General features: G+C 43.0%; 1 protein-coding gene across 3 annotated transcripts in view; it reads right to left on the bottom strand.

Annotated features, from left to right (window-relative positions):
- Nucleotides 1–299: 299 nt before the first annotated feature.
- Nucleotides 300–21,419, bottom strand: part of map3k8 (mitogen-activated protein kinase kinase kinase 8) — a 31,813-nt gene continuing 10,693 nt past the window's right edge. For all 3 annotated transcript variants that reach the window (XM_039753876.1, XM_039753875.1, XM_039753877.1), the window contains 7 exons: nt 19,966–20,309; nt 14,897–15,067; nt 11,592–11,853; nt 8,751–8,857; nt 5,765–5,917; nt 2,842–3,088; nt 300–1,339 (listed from right to left, as the gene is read on the bottom strand). In XM_039753876.1, coding sequence (XP_039609810.1) covers nt 1,212–1,339; nt 2,842–3,088; nt 5,765–5,917; nt 8,751–8,857; nt 11,592–11,853; nt 14,897–15,067; nt 19,966–20,286 — 1,389 coding nt within the window. In that variant the 5' untranslated portion in view covers nt 20,287–20,309 and the 3' untranslated portion in view covers nt 300–1,211. The remainder of the gene's footprint in view (nt 1,340–2,841; nt 3,089–5,764; nt 5,918–8,750; nt 8,858–11,591; nt 11,854–14,896; nt 15,068–19,965; nt 20,310–21,419) is intronic.

Genomic DNA, 21,419 nt, shown 5'->3' with positions numbered 1-21,419 from the left:
TCCGCAGTATAACTGAGCATCTGTGGAATGTGTTGGAGCAACAAGTTCAAGCTATGGCAGCTCCACCTTGTAACTTATAGGAGTTAAAGGATCTCCTCCTAAACGCCAGGTGCCCGATGCCACAGGACGCCTTCAGAGGTCTTGTCATAGCCGTTGTTGTTGAATATGGGGGAGCAGCAGCATATTAGGCAGGAGGTCATAATGTTTTGGGTCCTCAGTGTAAGTTCAAAGTATATGAAGCCTACATATTGTGGGACAGATCTACAGTAGCAACAGTCATAAAAATCAGGATTAACAGCCATGCTTGTACTAGATTGGTTTATTGATGTATGTACAGAAAACAACAAGAATAAACTGAAACACAAGATATGTAAAACTCAGCAACTGCTGTACTTCAACTTCAAAACTTATGACGGCTAACTTTGAATGGATGTGAATAGAAATAGCAGGACTTCTTGATGGCATTAATACATTTTCCAAGAATGGCATCGACTATTAATAACTCCCATTTATAACTCACAGTGATTCATAACATTTTTTAATCTGCTTCTGTATTTTGGAGTTAACTTCATATTTGGCGAACCTGCATAGCAAATACTGCCCCAAGGCGATTTCCATAGGAACAATTAAAATATATATATGATAGTACGGCTTCTTTTCAGCTTTGCTTTATTAAGATTACAGACAAAAATAGTCATTTGGAACTTCCATTTACAGAAATAAAATGAGTAGTTGCAAATATTAAAAAAAAAACAAAGGAGAGCCAGTTACCGGCAGAATTTAGCTGATTATTTCTATTAGAAACATACTTTACTTATCAACTCCATACCTGTCTTCAAGGGTAGCTAATCCGGACTGCACACGAGCTCCACCATTGCACACAAACCTGCATTATGCACCTCATTCTCTTTTTGAATTTCTTTTCAGTTCCACTGCACACCGTGCCATCCCGTGACTTTGGACCATTCATGCCTCATTAATCACTGTTGCCTAACCACTCAGAGTCAGGCTCCCTTATTATACACCCACACACACACACACACGCACACACACACACACACACGTACACCTGCGCACGTAAAAGGAAGAGATACTCTGATCAAACAACACGGCCTGATAAACGTGTTAAGACTCCCTCTACCGAGATGAGATGTGTACGCCGCAGGGCTAATTCATCCAACAGTGTCCTTGCTCAGGAAAGTCCTCATATGTTAGCCATATTCCGAAGTGGGAGGTCCCCTTACAATATTGTAGTAACCAGCCAGAGCCCCCAGATCCACATATAAAGATCGTTTTCCTCTTGCTGCCAGGGAATCATCATCTGTGCATATTGAAGAATCTGAAAAAAAAGAGAAACAGAATGAGATTAAAAAAAAAAAAAAAGAAGAAGAAGTCGAAGTCTGCAGCAGACTGATAGTTGACAGTTCCTTTCTGTTTTCAGGATAGCAACCTGTCAACAAGGGGGTCATAAGGGGTTGCCGGCAATCTCAGGAACGTCAGGCCCAAAGCAGAAACCTACACATGATAGGTCGCCAGTCCAACATGGCATAGATAGAAATGCACCACCACAGGGTCGGTTAATCTAACGTACACATTTATGGGATGTGGAATGAAATCTGGAGTTCCTGGCAAAGCCCATGAAAACGTGAGAAGAAATAGACAGCTGAGCAAGGGTGCCAAACCCAAGGCCTGTGAGCCTGAAGTACTACCCACTGTTTAAATGTGCTACCTACCCAAGCGATCAATCCTCTTTTCCTGATGTGGGTAGCTGTGGCCAAGGAAGGTCAATCAAGACTTCCTGGTCCCTAACTACAAATTCCAGCTCTTCCTGGTGGAGTCCACCACCTACAGACTGTAGCTCTTCCTGGTGGAGTCCCCCCTCTTCCTGGGGTGGGAGAGGGGCCCCCCAGGTACGGACTGTAGCTCTTCCTGTTGGGTTCCCCCAGCTACACACTGTAGCTCTTCCTGGTGGAGTCCCCCAGCTACACACTGTAGCTCTTCCTGGTGGAGTTCCCCCAGCTACACACTGTAGCTCTTCCTGGTGGGGTCTCCCAGCTAGAGATCATAGCTCTTCCTGGTGGGGTCCCCTCAGCTACAGACTGTAACTCTTCCTGGTGGGGTCCCCCCAGCTACAGATTCCAGGTGTTCCTAAACCAACTTTGTGATATAATCACTCCAGCAGGTCCTCGGTCTTCTGCAGGGTTTCCGTATGTATTATATGTCTGGGGACAATCATGAATGAATTTGGCTTAAATGCTCCACAACTTATATCGGAAACGATGGAATCAGTTAAAGAAGAGAGATGGATCATTTCTAGACGTACTTGATCCTGGTCAGTTTCAAGGGAAACTGATTAAATATGACCAGCAACATCAAGAACAATGTCGGAGTGGGACATCGGCCTATAGCTGGGCACTCTCACATGAGCAGTGGGCCAGTTAATAGACACCATACTGTACATTAAGGCCATCTCGTCTCTTTCTACCTGCATGCCTTCCCCATCCTAACCAGGGCTCCTGCAACAACACACAGGAGGAAACATTTTCAGCCTCACAAGAACGTCTTACAGAGTTGCCCAGATGTGCAGCGTTGGACGACCCCAAGGTCTTCATGCAACTCTGTGCAGCTTCTCACTAAAGGAATGCACTTTCAAAAACAAGTGTCAGGTGTCACCCACTTTGTCACTTGTAAGTCCACCTTATACATGCTGTTCTTTTCAGAGAGGCTTTTCCGTTTCTTCTGCCCAATCTGGTGTGAATAACTGGTCAGACTCAAAGAGGACCATAATGGTTGTTATATGAAAAGAAGAAGCAGACATTCACTCTAAACCTGAATACCCACCAGTGACGTTTTCAGGGAGCTCCGACTCCTGTCTCATGAGCAGCCGAGTCTTCTCGCACAAGGCAGAGTCCAGGCTCCAACAGCGTGGCTGATCCTCCCGAGGAGGGTGCAGGGCCTCTTCCTTTAGAAGCTCAGCGGCCGAGCGGCGTACTTTTGGATTCCTCTCCAAAGAACACTCCAGGAACTGTCTCATGGAGGGGCTGCAGTCTTCGGATATATCCTCCAGTGGAGGGGCTTGTTTGTGGATCTAGGACACAATTTAAGAAAACTTAAAAATAAATAAAGGTCTCAGATGTAGGGGTAAAGGTTAAATAAAAAAAAAACACAAGAGCCTGGAGAAAATCCACAAGAACAAAAGAATGCGCAAACATCACATGGGACTGTGACTGGGCAATAAACGGATGCAGGTCACTGGAGGTCCCAGAGTCAGGGATTCCCAAAGTCGGCCCCGAGGAGACCCTGTGGCTGCAGGTTTTTGTTCCAACCAGCTTCTGTTTTTAATTGGACTCCTGGGATAATTAAGTGACCTGTTACTTCCCGATTTCTGCGTTTTGGGAACAATATGGAAATTAGAAAACTAAGTAAAACTAGTAAAAGTCTAGTAAAAAATAAAATAAATTAAAATAAAATGTACTAAGCCAGGGGTTTTCATAGTCAGTCATGGGGGCCCTCTGTGGATGCGGGTTTTCATTCAAACCCTTTTCTTAATTAGTGACCTGTTTTTGCTGCTAGTCAACTGCTTTTGGATTCTGTGTTTTGGGAACAATATAGAAATTAGAAAACTTAGTTTGGGTAAAGGAAAAGTAAATAAATTAAAATGTACTAAGCCAGGGGTTCTCAGAGTCAGTCCTGTGGACCCACAGTAGCTGCAGATTTTTGGTCCAACCTGCTTATGTTTTTAATTGGATTAATATGCTAATGAAGTGAACTGTTATTTCCCAGATTCTGTGTTTTGGGAACAATGTAGAAATTAGAAAACTAAATTTAGTAAAAAAAAAAAAATAAAATAAATTAAAATAAAATGTACTAAGCCAGGGGTTGTCATAGTCAGTCCTGGGGGCCCTCTGTGGATGCAGGTTTTCATTCAAACCCTTTTCTTAATTAGTGACCTCTTTTTGCTGCTAGTTAATTGCTTTTGGATTCTGTGTTTTGGGAACAATATAGAAATTAGAAAACTTAGTTTGGGTAAAGGAAAAATAAATAAATTAAAATGTACTAAGCCAGGGGTTCTCAGAGTGGGTCCTGGGGACCTCCTGTGCCTGCGAGTTTTCGTTCCAACCAGCTTCTCTTTTTAATTGGACTCCTGGACTAATTAAGTGAACTGTTATTTCCCAGATTCAGTGTTTTGGGAACAATGTAGAGATTAGAAAACTAAGTTTAGTAAAAATAAATAAATAAATAAATAAATTAAAATGTACTAAGCCAGGGGTTCTCAGAGTGGGTCCTGGGGACCTCCTGTGCTCAACCAGCTTCTCTTTTAATTGGAGTTTTGTTCCAACCAGCTTCTCTTTTTAATTGGACTCCTGGACTAATTAAGTGAACTGTTATTTCCCAGATTCAGTGTAGAGATTTAAGTTTAGATGAACAATGTAGAGATTAGAAAACTAAGTTTAGTAGAAATTAGAAAACTAAGTTTAGTTAAAAAGTAAAATAAATTAAAATGTACTAAGCCAGGGGTTCTCAGAGTCGGTCCTGTGGACCCACTGTAGCTGCAGATTTTTGTTTGAGCCAGCTTATGTTTTTAATTGTATTAATAGGCTAATTAAGTGAACTTTACTTCCTAATTTCTGTGTTTTGGGAACAATGTAGAAATTAGAAAACTACGTTTAGAAATACATAAATAAATAAAACAAACTAAAAATGTAGTAAGCCAAGGGTTCTCATAGTCAGTCCTGGGGGCCCACTGTGCTTCAACTGGATTCATAATCAGTGACATTAACTGATCTCAATTAATTAGCTGGTATTTTTTTCTCTTCTCTCATTCCACATTAAGAAAGCACCGAGGCATGCTTTTCACACTTAAGACATTTAGAAATATTTCCATTTTTGCTATAGGTTTAAATGCTTAACTCGCTTTTTTTCCCTTTCTCTGTGCGGTTTGCTCCCTTCATCGTAATGACAATTAAAAACAGAAGCGAGCAGAGCAGACAGCCAGGCAAACAGGAGTGAATCATGAAAGGCTACTTTAACGTTAGATCCACTAATTAGAAAATAATGGATTAATTAAACAATTAGAATACCTGGAAAAATAGAATGAAAATCAAGATGAAAATATTGTTAAAAAGCATCAAAAAAACTGTGCCCTTATACAGTAAGTGCTTAGTACATTTTAATAAAAATTGACCAATTTAGTTTTGTTATTTCTCCATATAACTCAGAATGAATGGGCACAAATTCCCACAGAAACACTCCAGAAATCTTATGGAAAGCCTTTCAAGAAGAATGGAAGCTGTTATAGCTGCAAAGGGGGGCCCAACTCCATATTAAAGTCTATGTGTTTGGGTGCAATGTCATTAAAATCCCTGTTAATGTAATGGTCAGGCGTCCCAATACTTTTGCCCATATAGCGCGTCTCTAAACTTTAAAAGACCACTGCACCATTATGAGCCTCTCAAAAGTAGTTCAGTTCTTCCTCCCATTGACATCAATGCATTCCGCAGAGTTCGTCGAAGTTCACAAACATTCCCATGATTCTACCAAACTCACAGTGAAGCAAAGCAAACTCCACAGCATTCGCTCATCACTCCGAATAAAGCTAATGCGACTATTACAAGTGGGTCAATCTAGAGTCACACGTATACCACGGAATGTGTACAACAGGCAACCGTAAATTAAAAACCATCAGTGTTTTTCAAATCACGATGAACAAGAGGATCATGGAGAAGGTGTACAAAGATTCTTGCAAAATGTAAACAATACTTACAATATAAAGATAAGAAGGGTATGCAGAACGAGGGTATCTCTTCACCCAGGGTGGATCACCGGTCTGCATGTGGATCACAGTGGCTCCCAAGCTGTAAATATCGGCCTTGGTCGTGTGCCCTCTGCAAAGAACCACCTCGGGGCTCATGTACATCTACCAAAAATAAACAAATACATGGATGAATAACAATATTGGGCACAGAATCATGAAGAAAATACCTGAAATGAACATCAAAAAAAAAGCAATTTCAGTTCACAGAAAATTAAAATGAGAATGTGGCACCCCGTCCGAAATTGAATGTAGATTTAATTCTGCACTCCATCTCTGTTCGGCTTGGTTCATTATCATTAATCCCTGCCAACTCACTATCCAACTTTGGTGTGGTGACTGATGACTCGTTTTCCTTCAAGGACCATGTTGCTACAGTATCTCGTTCTTACAGATTACTTGCAACATCAGGTCCTATCACGGCTGGACTACAGCAACTCTGCTGGCATGAGCACTGGCATGTGTCACTGAGTCACTGCAGATGATTCAAAATGCAGAGGCACGACTGGTGTTCAACCAGCCAAGACGAGCACATGTCACTCCTCCCTTCAAATCACCACACTGGCATCCTGTAGTGGCACCTATGAAGTTCAAATCCTTGCTGCAGGTCTACAGTCCTTTATGGAGACACTTGTGATGTCTAATCCTTCTTCTCAACCACTCTGGTCTGCCTTTTAAGTGGACTCTGGTGATGCCACCTCTGTGTGTGGCATCAAATCTCAATCCGGACTCTCTTCATGTGTAGCTCCTCAATGGTAGAATAAGCTGCCCACCTTCATTCAAAATTCTGACTCCCTCAATGTGTTTAAGACGACTCTCATACTGTGAATTTCTATCTAATTGATACCACTTAGGTTTTGTAAATCTGGGAATAGTAACTAGCTTATAATTTTGTTTTGAGCTCTTGCCCACCAAACTCATCTTCTCTGTGGGAGCCCCACCCTACTCGATCTGTCCATTTGTTTAAATCTTCAGTAATAGGGTCCGCGTTAACCATTATGGATGTAATGAGAAGTCAAGCAAAATGACACCTTTTATTGGCTAACTAAAAAGATTACAATATGCAAGGCTTTCGAGGCAACTCAGGCCCCCTTCTTCAGTCGAGATGTAATGAGATAAGATGACATAAAATGCATTTCGCACTGCACGTCAATCATTTAAAAGCCTGTGCAGCAGCTGTCCTTTTGTCTCACTGCCTTGTCTTGCGGGACATCAAAGTGTCTTCTGAGAAGATCACGTCTCGTCTCCCATCCATCCATCCATTATCCTAACTACAGGGTCACGGGGGTCTGCTGGAACCAATCCCAACCAACACAGGGCGCAAGGCAGGAAACAAACCCTGGGCAGGGCACACACACACACACGCACCCACACACCAACACACACAATGTGGACAATTTAGGATCACCAATGCACCTAACCTGCATGTCTTTTGATTTTCCTCCCAAAATTATTTTTTATAATAGAGAGACATATATCTATTATAGGGCGGCACGGTGGCGCAGTGGGTAGTGCCTCGCAGTTAGGAGACCTGGGATCGTTTCCCTTCCCGTGTCTGCGTGGGTTTCCTCCCACAGTCCAAAGACATGCAGGTTAGGTGCATTGGCGATTCTAATTTATGCTTGGTGTGTGTGTGTGCGCCCTGTGGTGGGCTGGCGCCCTGACTGAGATTTGCTTCCTGCCTTGCATCCTGTGTTGGCTAGGATTGGCTCCAGCAGACCCCCCCGTGACCCTGTAGTTCGGATATAGCGGGTTGGATAATGGATGGATGGATATTTGCTATATAATGTGGTCCCCGGCCGGGGCTGGAGCCCGGCCGTGATGCCCAGGAGGACGAGAGGAGGGCTTGTGCCTCCTCCAGACCGCGAGGGGGCGTCCGTCCTGTTTCTGTTGGGGACCACGGGTGGAGGGCTTGGAAGCTCAGCCCTGTAGGGGCCCGTGGCCACCGCCAGGCGGCGCCCCGATGCCGGTTTATCCCGTGTGGTCCTCGGCCGGGACGCCTTGGAGGACCAGAGGAGGGCGTGTGCCTCCTCCAGACCAAGAGGGGGCATCCGTTCTGGTTATGCAGGAGGCCTCGGGTAAAGGGCTTGGAAGCCCAGCCCTGTAGGGACCCGTGGCCACCGCCAGGTGGCTCCCCGGTGCCTGAATATCCTGGGAGCCCAGCACTTCCGCCACACCAGGAAGTGCTGGGGGGGAAGACGACGACAGGGGACACCCAGACGGCTTCCGGGTGCGCAGCCGGCATTTCCGCCACACTGGGGTGTGGCTAGGACTGATTGCCGGGAAGCAGCTAGAGCCCATCCGGGTTCCCATTTAAGGGGCCGCCTCCCTCCAGTCATTGACAAGAGTCGGGTGGAAGAGTGGCAACGTCTGGAAGAGGAAGGAGGTGGTGGGAAGAAAAGAGAGAGAGAGAGAAAGACAGAGAGAGAGAGAGAGAAAAGGAAAAGGAGAAAAGAGAAGGCATTGGATTGGCCTGGACTGAGGAGTATTGGGGTTGGTGAGCGGAATTATGAAAGAGAAAAAGATGAATAAAGATGTGTTTGTGGGCGACATTAACGTGTCTGCCTGTCTGTGTCCGGGGCGAGGTTCACAATAATAAAACACTAAAGTCTGCGTGGCCAGACCCTCTGAACAATCTAATTGGTCAGTTTGGCTTTGGCAATTTGACAAGAGAAGGAAGTGTGAGATGCTCAAGGAGGAGTAAAGGTGAAGCACACTGAGAGAGTCGCCATCTAAGATGGCAAGTATCAAAACGAACAGGAGACGACAAGGCTCTATGGGGAAGAACCTGAGAGAGGCGTGCACACGTGCGAATACAGAGTAATGGCGATGACGGTACACATAGAGTAAGAGACAGCAAATATTTAATTATTCTGTTATCAGTCTTTGACAGGTACTGTGGCTAATAAGCAATAAAACAAACAATGACAAGACTTACTTCAGTTCCCCGAAGATCTCTCGGCATATAAATATCTTCAGTCATCTGCACAGAGAGCCCAAAATCCACTAGCACAGCTTTTGTTGACATCAGCACAATATTGCTGGCTATAAAACAAGCAGAAAAAGGCTGTCAAGATGAAAAACTCTTTAGCCAACTCACTTAATCAATTCCTAGTGATGAATCAGAGGCAGAAGCGTATCCTGCAGTATCAGACGCAAGACAGAAGCCAACCGCGGATGGGGTGTCAGTCAGTCGACTGTAGGGCACCCTGACTTTCACAAGCTCATTCTCACATACAAGGCAATTAAATCGAACGCCCATAACTTTAGGACGTGTGAGTTTCAATCTGACTGAGCAATCGGTTTTTGAGTTACGAGGTCTACAGGTTCACGTCAAGACACCAAGCACACAGAAAGTGCTTCAACATGTAAATGTAACGTCCAAATTTTGACTCTGTCTCAATACTTTCCACTTATATATTAGATATACACTGTCAAGCAAGAGAATCGGAGGACTCCACCGCGAGATTGGTAAAGGTATTCAAAAACCCACCGAGATTTAGGGGAGAGGGCTACCGCTAACTTTGTCCTGTTTTGCTTCTTCCCTCACAGCTCAGAGAAACTGCCCAATAAGGGCACCTAACTTCACCCCTTTCGGTCCATTTGCCATAAAGGACTAAAGAGTCATCATCTTTGGAAGGCCAAAGCAGAGCACGAACCTGAAAAGCACTTTATGAGAAACCCGGACCGGGGAGCAGCGCAAAACCGTGCTTCTTTCATTTCCATTTTTTGCTCCGTCCTCTGGTCCAGCGATTATAAAACCAAGATGCTCATAGCAGGGGTTGTCTCACTGCAGGATAAGGACACGGCCAGAAGGAGGTCCAACCGAACCAGAGTGACCTACACTTTTGATTTACTGGGTAGCAGTTTTCCCCAGACGATTTGGCCTTACCCTTTCTATTCAACACCATTGTGCGCATGTTTCTTCTAAACTTATTACTTATTAAAGGAGTCAACCCCACTGACGCCTCAACATTTCTTTGTTGGACACGTGGATTCCCCCCGTAGACGACAATATATACAGTATGTATCGATACAAATTTCAAAATAGGTGAAAATACTTTAAATATACAGAGAATCCGGAAAGTATTCACAGCGCATCACTTTTTCCACATTTTGTTATGTTACAGCCTTATTCCAAAATGGCTTAAATTCACGTTTTTCCTCAGAATTCTACACACAACACCCCATAATGACAACGTGAAAAAGGTTTACTTGAGGTTTTTGCAAATAATTAAAAAAAAAAAAATTGAGAAAGCACATGTACGTATAAGTATTCACAGCCTTTGACATGAAGTGCATCCTGTTTCCCCTGATCATCCTCGAGATGTTTCTGCAGCTTCATTGGAGTCCACCTGTGGTAAATTCAGCTGATGGGACATGATTTGGAAAGGCACACACCTGTCTATAGAAGGTCCCACAGTTGACAGTTCATGTCAGAGCACAAACCAAGCATGAAGTCAAAGGAATTGTCTGTAGACCTCCGAGACAGGATTGTCTTGAGCCACAAATCTGGGGAAGGTTACAGAAAACTTCTGCTGCTTTGAAGGTCCCAATGAGCACAGTGGCCTCCATCATCCATAAGTGGAAGAAATTCGAAACCACCAGGACTCTTCCTAGAGCTGGCCGGCCATCTAAACTGAGCGATCAGGGGAGAAGGGCCTTAGTCAGGGAGGTGACCAAGAACCCATGGTCACTTTGTCAGAGCTCCAGAGGTCCTCTGTGGAGAGAGGAGAACCTTCCAGAAGGACAGCCATCTCTGCAGTAATCCACCAATCAGGCCTGTATGGTAGAGTGGCCAGATGGAACCCACTCCTTAGTAAAAGGCACATGGCAGCCCGCCTGGAGTTTGCCAAAAGGCACCTGAAGGACTCTCCGATCATGAGAAACAAAATTCTCTGGTCTGATGAGACAAAGATTGAACTCTTTGGTGTGAATGCCAGGTGTCACGTTTGGAGGAAACCAGGCACCGCTCATCACCAGGCCAATACCATCCCTACAGTGAAGCATGGTGGTGGCAGCATCATGCTGTGGGGATGGAACTGGGAGACTAGTCAGGATAAATGGAAAGATGACTGCAGCAATGTACAGACACATCCTGGATGAAAACCTGCTCCAGAGCGCTCTTGACCTCAGACTGGGGCGACGGTTCATCTTTCAGCAGGACAACGACCCTAAGCACACAGCCAACATATCAAAGGAGTGGCTTCAGGACAACTCTGTGAATGTCCTTGAGTGGCCCAGCCAGAGCCCAGACTTGAATCCGATTGAACATCTCTGGAGAGATCTTAAAATGGCTGTGCACTGACGCTTCCCATCCAACCTGATGGAGCTTGAGAGGTGCTGCAAAGAGGAATGGGCGAAACTGGCCAAGGATAGGTGTGCCAAGCTTGTGGCATCAGATTCAAAAAGACTTGAGGCTGGAATTGCTGCCAAAGGTGCATCGACAAAGTATTGAGCAAAGGCTGTGAATACTTATGTACATGTGCTTTCTCAGTTTTATTTTTAATAAATTTTCAAAAACTTCAAGTAAACTTTTTTCATGCTGTCATTATGGGGTGTTGTCTGTAGAATTCTGAGGAAAAATCATTTAATCCATTTTAACAAAATGTGGAAAAAGTGATGCGCTGTGAATACTTTCCGGATGCACAGTATGCAGTATTACGGTTAATGGTAGTAAAAGTGCAAAGTAAATTCAATTACAGTTCAGGCTTCGATACTTGTTCATTATCTTAATGTAAGGCCCAGCCTCCAGATTACAAAATTCTAAACTGCTTACGTTTAATATCATGATGTATGACATTCCGAGAGTGCAGAAAGTCAAGGGCCTTGAGGATATGCTTGGTGACCCAGATGATCTCAAACTCTCTCATCGGCCCACAGCTCTCTAGCTTTTCCATGACAGAGCCCCCTTCGCCCGCTTCCATAAACAAGTGGATCGTCTCATCCCACAGGAGGGCACCATACAACTCTGCTATATTTTCGTGGCAGAAACGTGCCTGGATCTCCACATCAGCTGGTTTGAAGTGTTCCATTGGTACCTATTTAAAGGGAAAAGAAAAATTCATAAAAGGAATTAATGACACTATTTGATGGCATAAGTTGCCCATAGTAAAGTCTCATGAAGGACTGATCTTATAAAACAAGAGTAAAGACATTTAATGCCAGGTTTTCATTTTCAGGTATAGTAATACTAGGGTGTTGTACCGTGTTAGCCATTACGAATGTAGTGAGAAGTCAAGCAAAATGACCCCTATTATTGGCTAACTAAAAAAAATTATAATATGCAAGCTTACGAGGCAACTCAGGCCCCTTCTTTAGGCAGTTGCCTCGAAAGCTTGCATATTGTAACCTTTTTAGTTAACCAATAAAAGGTGTCATTTTGCTTGGCTTTTGCTTAAACCATCCGAGCAAGCTGGACAATACCTTCAAGCATCTTTACTATAAAGTATATCACTCAAGTAAAAGCACAAAAGAATGATGGGAATACATTCATGTGAAAGAAAACTCAAGCTGTCCTTAAAGTCAACTAACCTGGAGTTCATTTCTGTCCTGTCCTCATTATGAAAACCATCACCCAAAAATATTTGTGTGGTTAGGATCTATGTGTGCGTGGATGGATGGGTGTGAAGCGTAAGGTGCAAGAGCAGACCAAAAGTCAATAACAAACCTGATGAGCTCCACTCATACCACAATAAGACACATCCTATACAGGGCTTGCAGATTTAGTCTACAAAAATACCGTATGCAGGATGTGTCATAAAGAGATGAGGCGGCTACACAGCAAGGGGGAAAAAAAAAGAGAAAAGCAGGGACTTTTCCAGAAAATGCAAGAGATCAGAATTTTCCATTCAGCTGAAGTGGTGGCTGACTACGAACACACAGCAAGTCAGGCCAAACTTTATATATAATACGCTACCGTGGTGTCCTTTTGTCTGTCCAGGATTTTAAATCACCTGGAGCTCGCAAACCGTTTGACCTATTGATCTGAAATTTGGTACACATATACTACGTGACGTCTCGTATCCGCTTTCGGGGTGATGATTTTTACTCTTTTTATTTTATGGCAGAATCAACTCTCTGCAGCGGGCAGCCATGCGGAACATGCGTACGGGCGCCGTTCTCATCCCTATCAGCTTCGCTGTCACTTCCCCTACCTCTTCATATCTTAAATCATTCTTGAGGCAGATTGAAGAATTAAGTGCCAGCTTATGTGAAAAATAAAAGTAATTGCAACACAAACACCGACTTAATCAGTTTTAACGTGAAAAGAGGCTGACAGAAGAAGAGAAGAAGTGGGCCGCTAGGGTGGAGAAAATAAGAGCTGTTCAGGAAGCAGCAAGCGCATCAACCTCTGAGCAAATGAATGCTAAATGTACAGAGAAAGAGGATGAAAACTAGGAATGCTCAAGTCAAGTGGATTCATGCAGTGCACCATTACTGGTAGCCAAAAAAGAGATGATATCTATTAAAGATGTAATTACTCTCTGTAAGTATATGATTTCACAACATACTGTTTCCTGATTGGTGGATTTGTGTGTGTGTGTGTATGTGGTTGGACAGTTATTGGCAGATCGGGAGTTCCTAAATTTACACAGTGGCAGACATGGCGGTAATAAGAACACACATCTCAAAGCTCACCTGATGATAAACAAGACATTCCTGCCTGGTTCTGTCAAGTAAAACATGTCTACTAATCCTAGGGCTGCCCGATTAGAAAATTAGAAATACGGGACACTCTTAAAATCTCTTGCTATATTAATATATATATATATAAAATGTATTGAATAACTCACAAATCATTTTTAATACAAGCTAAAAAAAAAAAATCTGTAAAAGTGAAATCCATCTATCCATTATCCAACCCGCTATATCCTAAATACAGGGTCACGGGGGTCTGCTGGAGCCAATCCCAGCCAACACAGGGCGCAAGGCAGGAAATCATTTGAAAATATTTGTTTAATACAGACAACAGAGAAATTTTATTATTAATACAGGCAGTTAGAAAAAAGCGGCAAGTACTAAGAACACACTTTGTCGACAGTCACTGTATGTTGCAATGCTGATCCTGAACTACACAGCAGCGCGGCTGGCGAGCAAAACGGTCAGAGTGTCGCCGTCCTCAGCCAATCATAGCAACTGAACAAGGTGCAGACAGGCAGCAAACACTCGTGTCCTCGTTACATTTGGGTTATTTTTTATTAAGAGAATCTAAGAAAAGAAAGTATAATTACTTATAAAGTTACAACTAAGTACCGTAAGAAGATAGTAAAAATATATTTTTATTACAAAATTTGAAAATGAACTAAATACGGGACATTTGGGTGTCCCTGAAAAGTCAGTATGGGACAGGGGACAAAATGATCCAATATGGGACATGTCCTGTACATAAGGGATATCTGGCAACCCTAACTAATTCCCACGCATGAGCACTGCTGACCCCCATACAATCCTGTGCTATTCTATGGGCTTACTTCAGTTGTTTTATTTTGGAGTGTTTGTCAGCATAAAAAATGCCAAGTGTATCTTTTCTCTCGAAGTTATTAGTTTGTTTCCATCAGTAACTGTGCTTTTTAACTTGGGAAAGGATTTCAGTTTAAATAGGGAGGAGTGGTGGAAATGCCAATAGGGACTCTGCTCTGTTGGGCCCTTGACCAAGACCCTTAACCTGCAATTGCTGAGCGCTTTGAGTAGTGAGAAAAGCGCTATATAAATGCAAAGAATTATTTATTATTTTTGTTATTATTATTATTATTAATTAGGAGTACAATTTTCCAGAAAGTATTGCACCCCTTATATATCTCTGGACCACAGAAAGAAACCAGAGAGCCCCATGAGGAAGCCATTGTGAACGCAGTAAGAATATGTGATCTCCATGCAGGAAACACCCAGGATGTGAACTCCGGTCTGCTTACTGCGAGGCAGCAGCACTACCACTGCCCTACCATACCACCCAGCTTGTAAGATTAAATGTTTTAAACCTTAAAAGTAGTCCATGTAAAATAAAGTAAAATAACAGTCCACCAATTGGTATAAAGCACAAACCACTGACAAAACAGGGCCAGCTGGCCAGATCTCACATACCAGTTTGCAAGCCATCCGCTTTCTTGTCCTGGTGTCTAATGCCAGGTGAACTTTTCCGAAGGAGCCCCTTGGGACGAGGTCTGAGCCAATATTTCGATACGTCAGCTTCCATGGAAACAGCAGCACATCAGTGTCCACCTGGTACCGACCGTTTTTCACCACCATGTCTTTCTGTAAGAAAAGACAAGCACTGTATTGGGGAAAGGAACTTTGTGTAAGGCGGCTGCCACTTAGAATCCAGTGCAGTGGGTCAAGCTGGAAAAGAAAGGTGGCGTAACACCAAAGGATCTCTGTCGAGACAGGGGAAGAGCCAAAAATGTATAAAAGAAATATTAAAACTGGGACAGCATAATAATGGTGAATAAGGAGGAACATTTTGGACAAGATTAAATAAATACATAAATAAATAAAAGTACTGCAGTATGTGACAATAAATTAATAACAATATGAAATGTATGCATAAATAATTAAAAGTGTCACAAAATACATTATAAAAAAAAAATATTGGGAGCGAGACTAGGGAGACGAGACGTGATCTTCTTGGAAGACAATTTGACATCCCGTGAGACAACATTTAAAACAAGTTCACGGACATCTAACCTAGCAGTTGTTGGAATGCTTTTAGCAGACACGCTTCATGTGCTCCCAGCTCTTAAAACAACGACAAGCAACATGCAGAACACGCAGCTCGCCAGCAGCAGCAAGCCAGCAGATGATCCAACCGCTTCTCCTTAGCATGCGTTCAGCCAAACCACCTTCACAACGCGAGCGGCAGAGATGCGGAGTGGCAAAAGGACAGCTGCTGTACATTCTTTTAAATGATCAACGCGTAGCGGGACAAGCAGAATACGCAGCTTGCCAGCAGCAAGCCAGCAGATGATCCAACCGCTTCTCCTTAGCGTGCATTCAGCCGCCCCACCTCACAACACGACCAGCTTCATATGTCCTACAAGAAAGAGATTTAACCACGCCCGGGGCCAAAAATAAAGGACAAGTACAGTGTTGTTTTTACAAAAGGGAAAATAATGCATATGTAACAATTCCCATGAAAATAATCATTTCCTTAAATTGTATATCCGGTAAACCAAACCCAGGGGTGCGTGAGTGAAGCGAGCAGGGGACAGATCCCCCTAGTACTTAATTAAGTCTTATGGAATTTTAGGGACAACACACGCAACCTGAAACCCTAAAATGAAAATTGTCCCTTTCACACTAGTTGAGAGAGTGGGGTCTAGCAAGTGCCAATTTCTGATTGGTGAATAGTCCACCGATCAGACGTATGCACTTTGCTTGATTTGGGAATTAGTGATGTGCATTTCAATTCACTTTACTGATCTGATTCTTTCAAAGTAAACGATTGAATGACTCGACTCATTTGATTCGTCCATACTACACAACAACCATTTTGGAGAGGGGGACCTCCTTAAATAACTCACAAATCATTTCTTATATTTATACAAAACAATATATTGTTTATACATATATGTATATGTATGTATGTATATTGTCACACATATGCATTTGGGAGTCAACCAAAGGGACCAGAAAATGCCAATTCCATGCCAGGTCAGAGGGTGGCGGGTTGCACTAAACTTGTCTCTCTTCTAGCCACAGATCAAACACAAGAAATCCTGTCTGTGCCCGATTACAGTCTGAGGACGTCGCTTCCGGTTCAGCCCCGATGACATCACTCCCCTTGAACCGCCTTAAAACTCCTCCATCCTCCATACTTGAGCAGTTCTGTTTTGGACTCTAACCTGTACACACTGCCGCCTTTTGCAGTCAGGGAAACTATATGGGTAGCTGCCCCAAACCTTCATTGTGTATCCGGCTGTTTCTATCACAATATGTATATACACACACACACACACATTGTTTTACATATTGTTTAATATACAATTTAATAATAAAACATATTGGTAATTAATATTGTGCAACATTAACATTTTTAAAAGCATGAAGCATGACAATATAGTGGAAATGCATCTTAAAATAAAACATTTGAGAATCATAAGTAAACTACAATTTTGTGATTCATTCTCAAATGAGTAAGAGTCGTGTGTGTGTGGCTCAATAGTGAATCAAATGAAGGTGAATTGTGTGGCTCATTCTTGGGTAATGATAATGATTCAGTCTGAACTTGAAAGTACACACTCATTCAATGAGCTGTAAAAAGTATACACTAAAATTGGAAGCAAATACCTGTTGGAAATTAGAATATTTTTATGGGATTGAGTTTTGTGTAACTAAGTTATTCAATGTACAAAGAGACAAAGGCACTTTATGTTTAAAAGTGGCTGTGCTAGCCACATTAGGTGGATACAAACCTAAGCAATCAACGTAGACCTCAGCATATCCAGCATTAATGTTTGCAGTGCACCATCTACTGGCATACATGTTGCAATGCATGTAGTAACAAAATGCACTGCATTTTTTTCATTCCAACAGATGGTGCATCACAAACTTTAGTTCTGCTTAACAAGTCTCATGCCAAACGGCACATAACAGAGACACTGCAACCAAACGGACAGACAAAAGACATTTGTTATTTTATTAAAGTCAGTCAGTCATTCTCTAACCCGCTATATCCTAACTACAGGGTCACGGGGGTCTGCTGGAGCCAATCCCAGCCAGCACAGGGCACAAGGCAGGAAACAAACCCTGGGCAGGGTGCCAGCCCACTGCAGGGAACACACACACCCATTAGGGACAATTTAGGATCACCAATGCACTTAACCTGCATGTCTTTGGACTGTGGGAGGAAACCCACGCAGACACGGGGAGAACATGCAGACTCCATGCAGGGAGGACCCAGGAAGTGAAGCCAGGTCTCCTTACTACGAGGCGGCAAAATTACCACTGTACCACCATGCCACCCATTTTATTAAAGTGGATTATCTTATATATAAACATCTACGCGTGGAAGTGTCTGTCTGTCTGGCCCAGGAAGTGTGAGGCTACAGCATGAAGCTCCAAGAAAGCGACTCTGTCGCCAAAGCGAAACCGCTAAGAAAAGAGAAACTCCCTTAGCCGCTAATACACAAGCGAGGCGAGCACGTCAGCAAAACGACAATAGTCCGGTGATAATGGTAACAAAAAGGTAATTAACAAATGAAGTCAGACAGAACATTATTTCCCGTGGAAGTGTCGGCCTTTCATTTAGAGAAAGTGCAAAAGTTGTAAGCCAGTTGCAAATCCAAAGTCAATTGGAAACTGGAAGACACTCTGATAGGAAGAGATCTGGCCGAGCCAAAGGCATGAGCCAATCAGAAGATGAGTTTCTGAGGGTCACCAGCTGCATGGCGTGATCAATGCCTCACAACAGAGCAGATTGACAAAAGCAAGTGCCAGTTTGGACTGTGACGGGGAGACTTTGTGCTGCAGGTCTGAAAGCCATTCCTTAAAGGACAAAACAGGGTACTTGAAATACGGGCTGTGGACGACTACAGACTGCAAGAAAGTCTTATGGGCCAATGAATCTAAATTTGAAATCTTCAGTTCATCACGCTGGGCGTTTGTACGCCATTGATTTGATGAAAGGCTGGACCCTCTGTGTACGACACCAACTGTCCAACATGGAGGAGATGGTGTGATTGGTCTGGGGTTCTTTTGCTGGAGGCAGAGTTGGCGACTTGCACAGAGTGACTGGCACTCTGAATCACAAGGGTTACCACAGCATTTAGCAGCACCACACAACACCTTCTGGTCTGCATCTAGTAGGTCAGGGGTTCATCCTACAATAAGCCAATGAGCCAAAACAGACCTCCAGGCTGTGTCCGAACTACGTTAAAAGAAAACAGCAAGGTGGTACACTTCAGAACATGGACTGGCCAGCACATTCTCCAGAATTAAACCCCATTGAGGTATTTTGGGAAGAAGTGGACAGAAAGGCGAAAGGGAAGCAACCGGCAAGTGCAACTCATCTGTGGGGACGTCTGCGGCAGTGCTGGGAAGATCTCTCTGAGCAATTTTTGATTGTCTGGATGTCATATCAGCAAAAGGGGGCTACTTTGATTAATCACAAATTTGAATACAATTTTGTACACTTAATTCCTTGACTCTTTTTTTTTTTTATTATTTATTTACAACTGTTTGTTCTATGCCTTGATTTCATGAAACATTAAGACATTAAACTGCATGCATTTCCATAAAAACTGAAAAAACCTCAAACTTCCGACGGGCAGTGTATACTTACATGAACTACGAATGTGACTTGGTAGTACAAATAATGTGTATGTTGTCACCGAAATAGTTAAAGAAATACACAAAGAAATGAGCAACAGAAAACTAGTCAGTGACGCATTTAATTATTTACTTATTTCCTTCCATTTTTTGCTGTTATGTATTTATTGATAGAGGTCACATCACTTCTACTTATTGCATTTTGCATTCATGTATTTTTTGCTGTGATCTATTTATTGCAACAGTTCACATTATTTTTATTTATTGCATTTTTTTTTTATTTTGTCCAAAATATTCCTCCATAAGTGATGAGGTTTGCTGCAAATATGAGCAAAAACAGCATTCGTTTTTGGGGGACTGTAAAACGGAATCTGGAGACGACCACCGGATTATCAGGTGCAGGAATCTTTTACATGAGAAAACTGAAACAGAAAGGCAAACTTATACCACAACTTCGATTATTCATTCTTTCACTAAAATATACTCCCTCAGTTATACGGTGCGACGTACAGTATTTTAGTTTAACTCAACACAGCGAAACCCACACAACTCCCCAGTTTCGATACACTGAACTATCTGTTTTACCATCTCCATAACCAGCACCAAGTTACTGTAAAGGAACTAAATCTGACAAGGAAGCAGTCTAGAATTTACAGACAGGTTTAGATAACAAACTGCATGCCGACTGTTAACTTCTTTGTTCAAACAATGAATGCAGAAGCAGAATACAAAGAACTCCGATAAAAAGGCAAACCATCGCCGCAGGGTACGTGATCAACTGCAGGGATTGCCTCCTGCTAACTGACTGTCTGAGGGGACGGACTCTACAATACACTTAATGCGAAACCCTCTCAAAAAAAGACATTGTGCTTGTCGGTTGGACTCACCTTGTTCAGCAGCACTCCCGTCTCTTGCGTTGGTTTGCTGCCGGGGCTGTTGGAGAGTTGATTTGCAAACGCCAACAAGTCGTCCACTGTTCCGTATCTAACGGAGTCCCTGAGCATAGACGATCTATTATTTTCCAGCATCGCAGAACTGTTTATTTCCTCGTTTTCGTCCATTTCACCCTGCGACATGTACAGGCTGCTCCCTTCTAAAGCAGCGGAGTCCTCAGAAGGATACAAACTTCCCATTGCTTCGATGAAATCTTCAAGTTTCATGTGCGCCAGCAACAGTTCAATCCCTGCATTTTCGTTCATATTCTCCATTCCTCTGCGACTGTGATTCGCCCCTACAGGTAAAACGCAAAAGCATCAAGACACATTTCCATCAGGGAGCAAGCCACTTCTACATCTAACCCCGACGGTGTCATGCGGCAAAATGAGTGTGAAATGAGCCGCTCGTCACAGAAACTGTTCAAGAAGGGGCGGAGACGTTCTCCACGAGTGGCGGGGAATTACACAGCGAAAGAGGGAAGCCTCGGTATCCCCCGCCCACGGGAGAGCAAGCCTTGAATAATCTGGCATGAATTCCCCCTCTATGTTTTGAGACGTCGAAATCGTTTCCACTTCACAGTTTTAACATTTAGTGCAGATTGCTTATCTGAACAGCAGCCTTAACGCGAGAAGAGTAAAGATAGGATCAAGTGCGAAGATTCCCCACTGCAAGCTTTTAATATGAGAGAGAGAGAGAGAGATGCGGCTGCGCACTGAGACGTATGCAAATAGGCTAACCTGCGTCGCAAAGTGAAATTTCCTTCGTCAATAGTGACGTGTCGAATATACAGGTGACATTTCACATATGGACAATTGGAAAGATTGGGGTTATCAAGCTATATTTTTTTTAACTTTAATAGAATAATCGAGATGCAACTTGCGGCCCGCACCAGGTATATTTTTACCCTGCGCCTGACTCTGCCGGGTTACCGCAAAACTGCACTGTCCGATTTCAGTGCATGAGTGGAAATCAGCCGTAAGCATCGATATTAATTGCCATCACAAAAGTGCATATTATGCATGTGATTTTTCATTTTTCTGTATGTGTGAAGTTTGACTCCACTGTAATGTTTATTAGGACAGACAGCAGCATAGATAGATAGATAGATAGATAGATAGATAGATAGATAGATAGATAGATAGATAGATAGATAGATATGAAAGGCAGGAGCTAAGATGGCTGCATTAGAGGCTTGGCAGGGTATCACCAGAGAAGATCCTCAGCACCTGTTGATGTCTATGAATCACAGATGTCAAGCAGTCATTGCAAGTGAGGGATATGCAACTAAGAACTAAATATGACGACTTTAACAGACCTGCCATTGCTGTGTGCCAAACATTAAGGTGCCCTGAAATGGCATAATAAAATATATTAATACTAATGTTTGGTATGTGCCATCTGTTGA

The sequence above is a fragment of the Polypterus senegalus genome, chromosome 5 (assembly GCF_016835505.1).
Source record: "Polypterus senegalus isolate Bchr_013 chromosome 5, ASM1683550v1, whole genome shotgun sequence".
NCBI classification, from domain to species: Eukaryota; Metazoa; Chordata; class Cladistia; order Polypteriformes; family Polypteridae; genus Polypterus; species Polypterus senegalus.
Note: the sequence above shows the minus strand (reverse complement) of the source record. Positions and strands in the feature narration are given on the sequence as shown.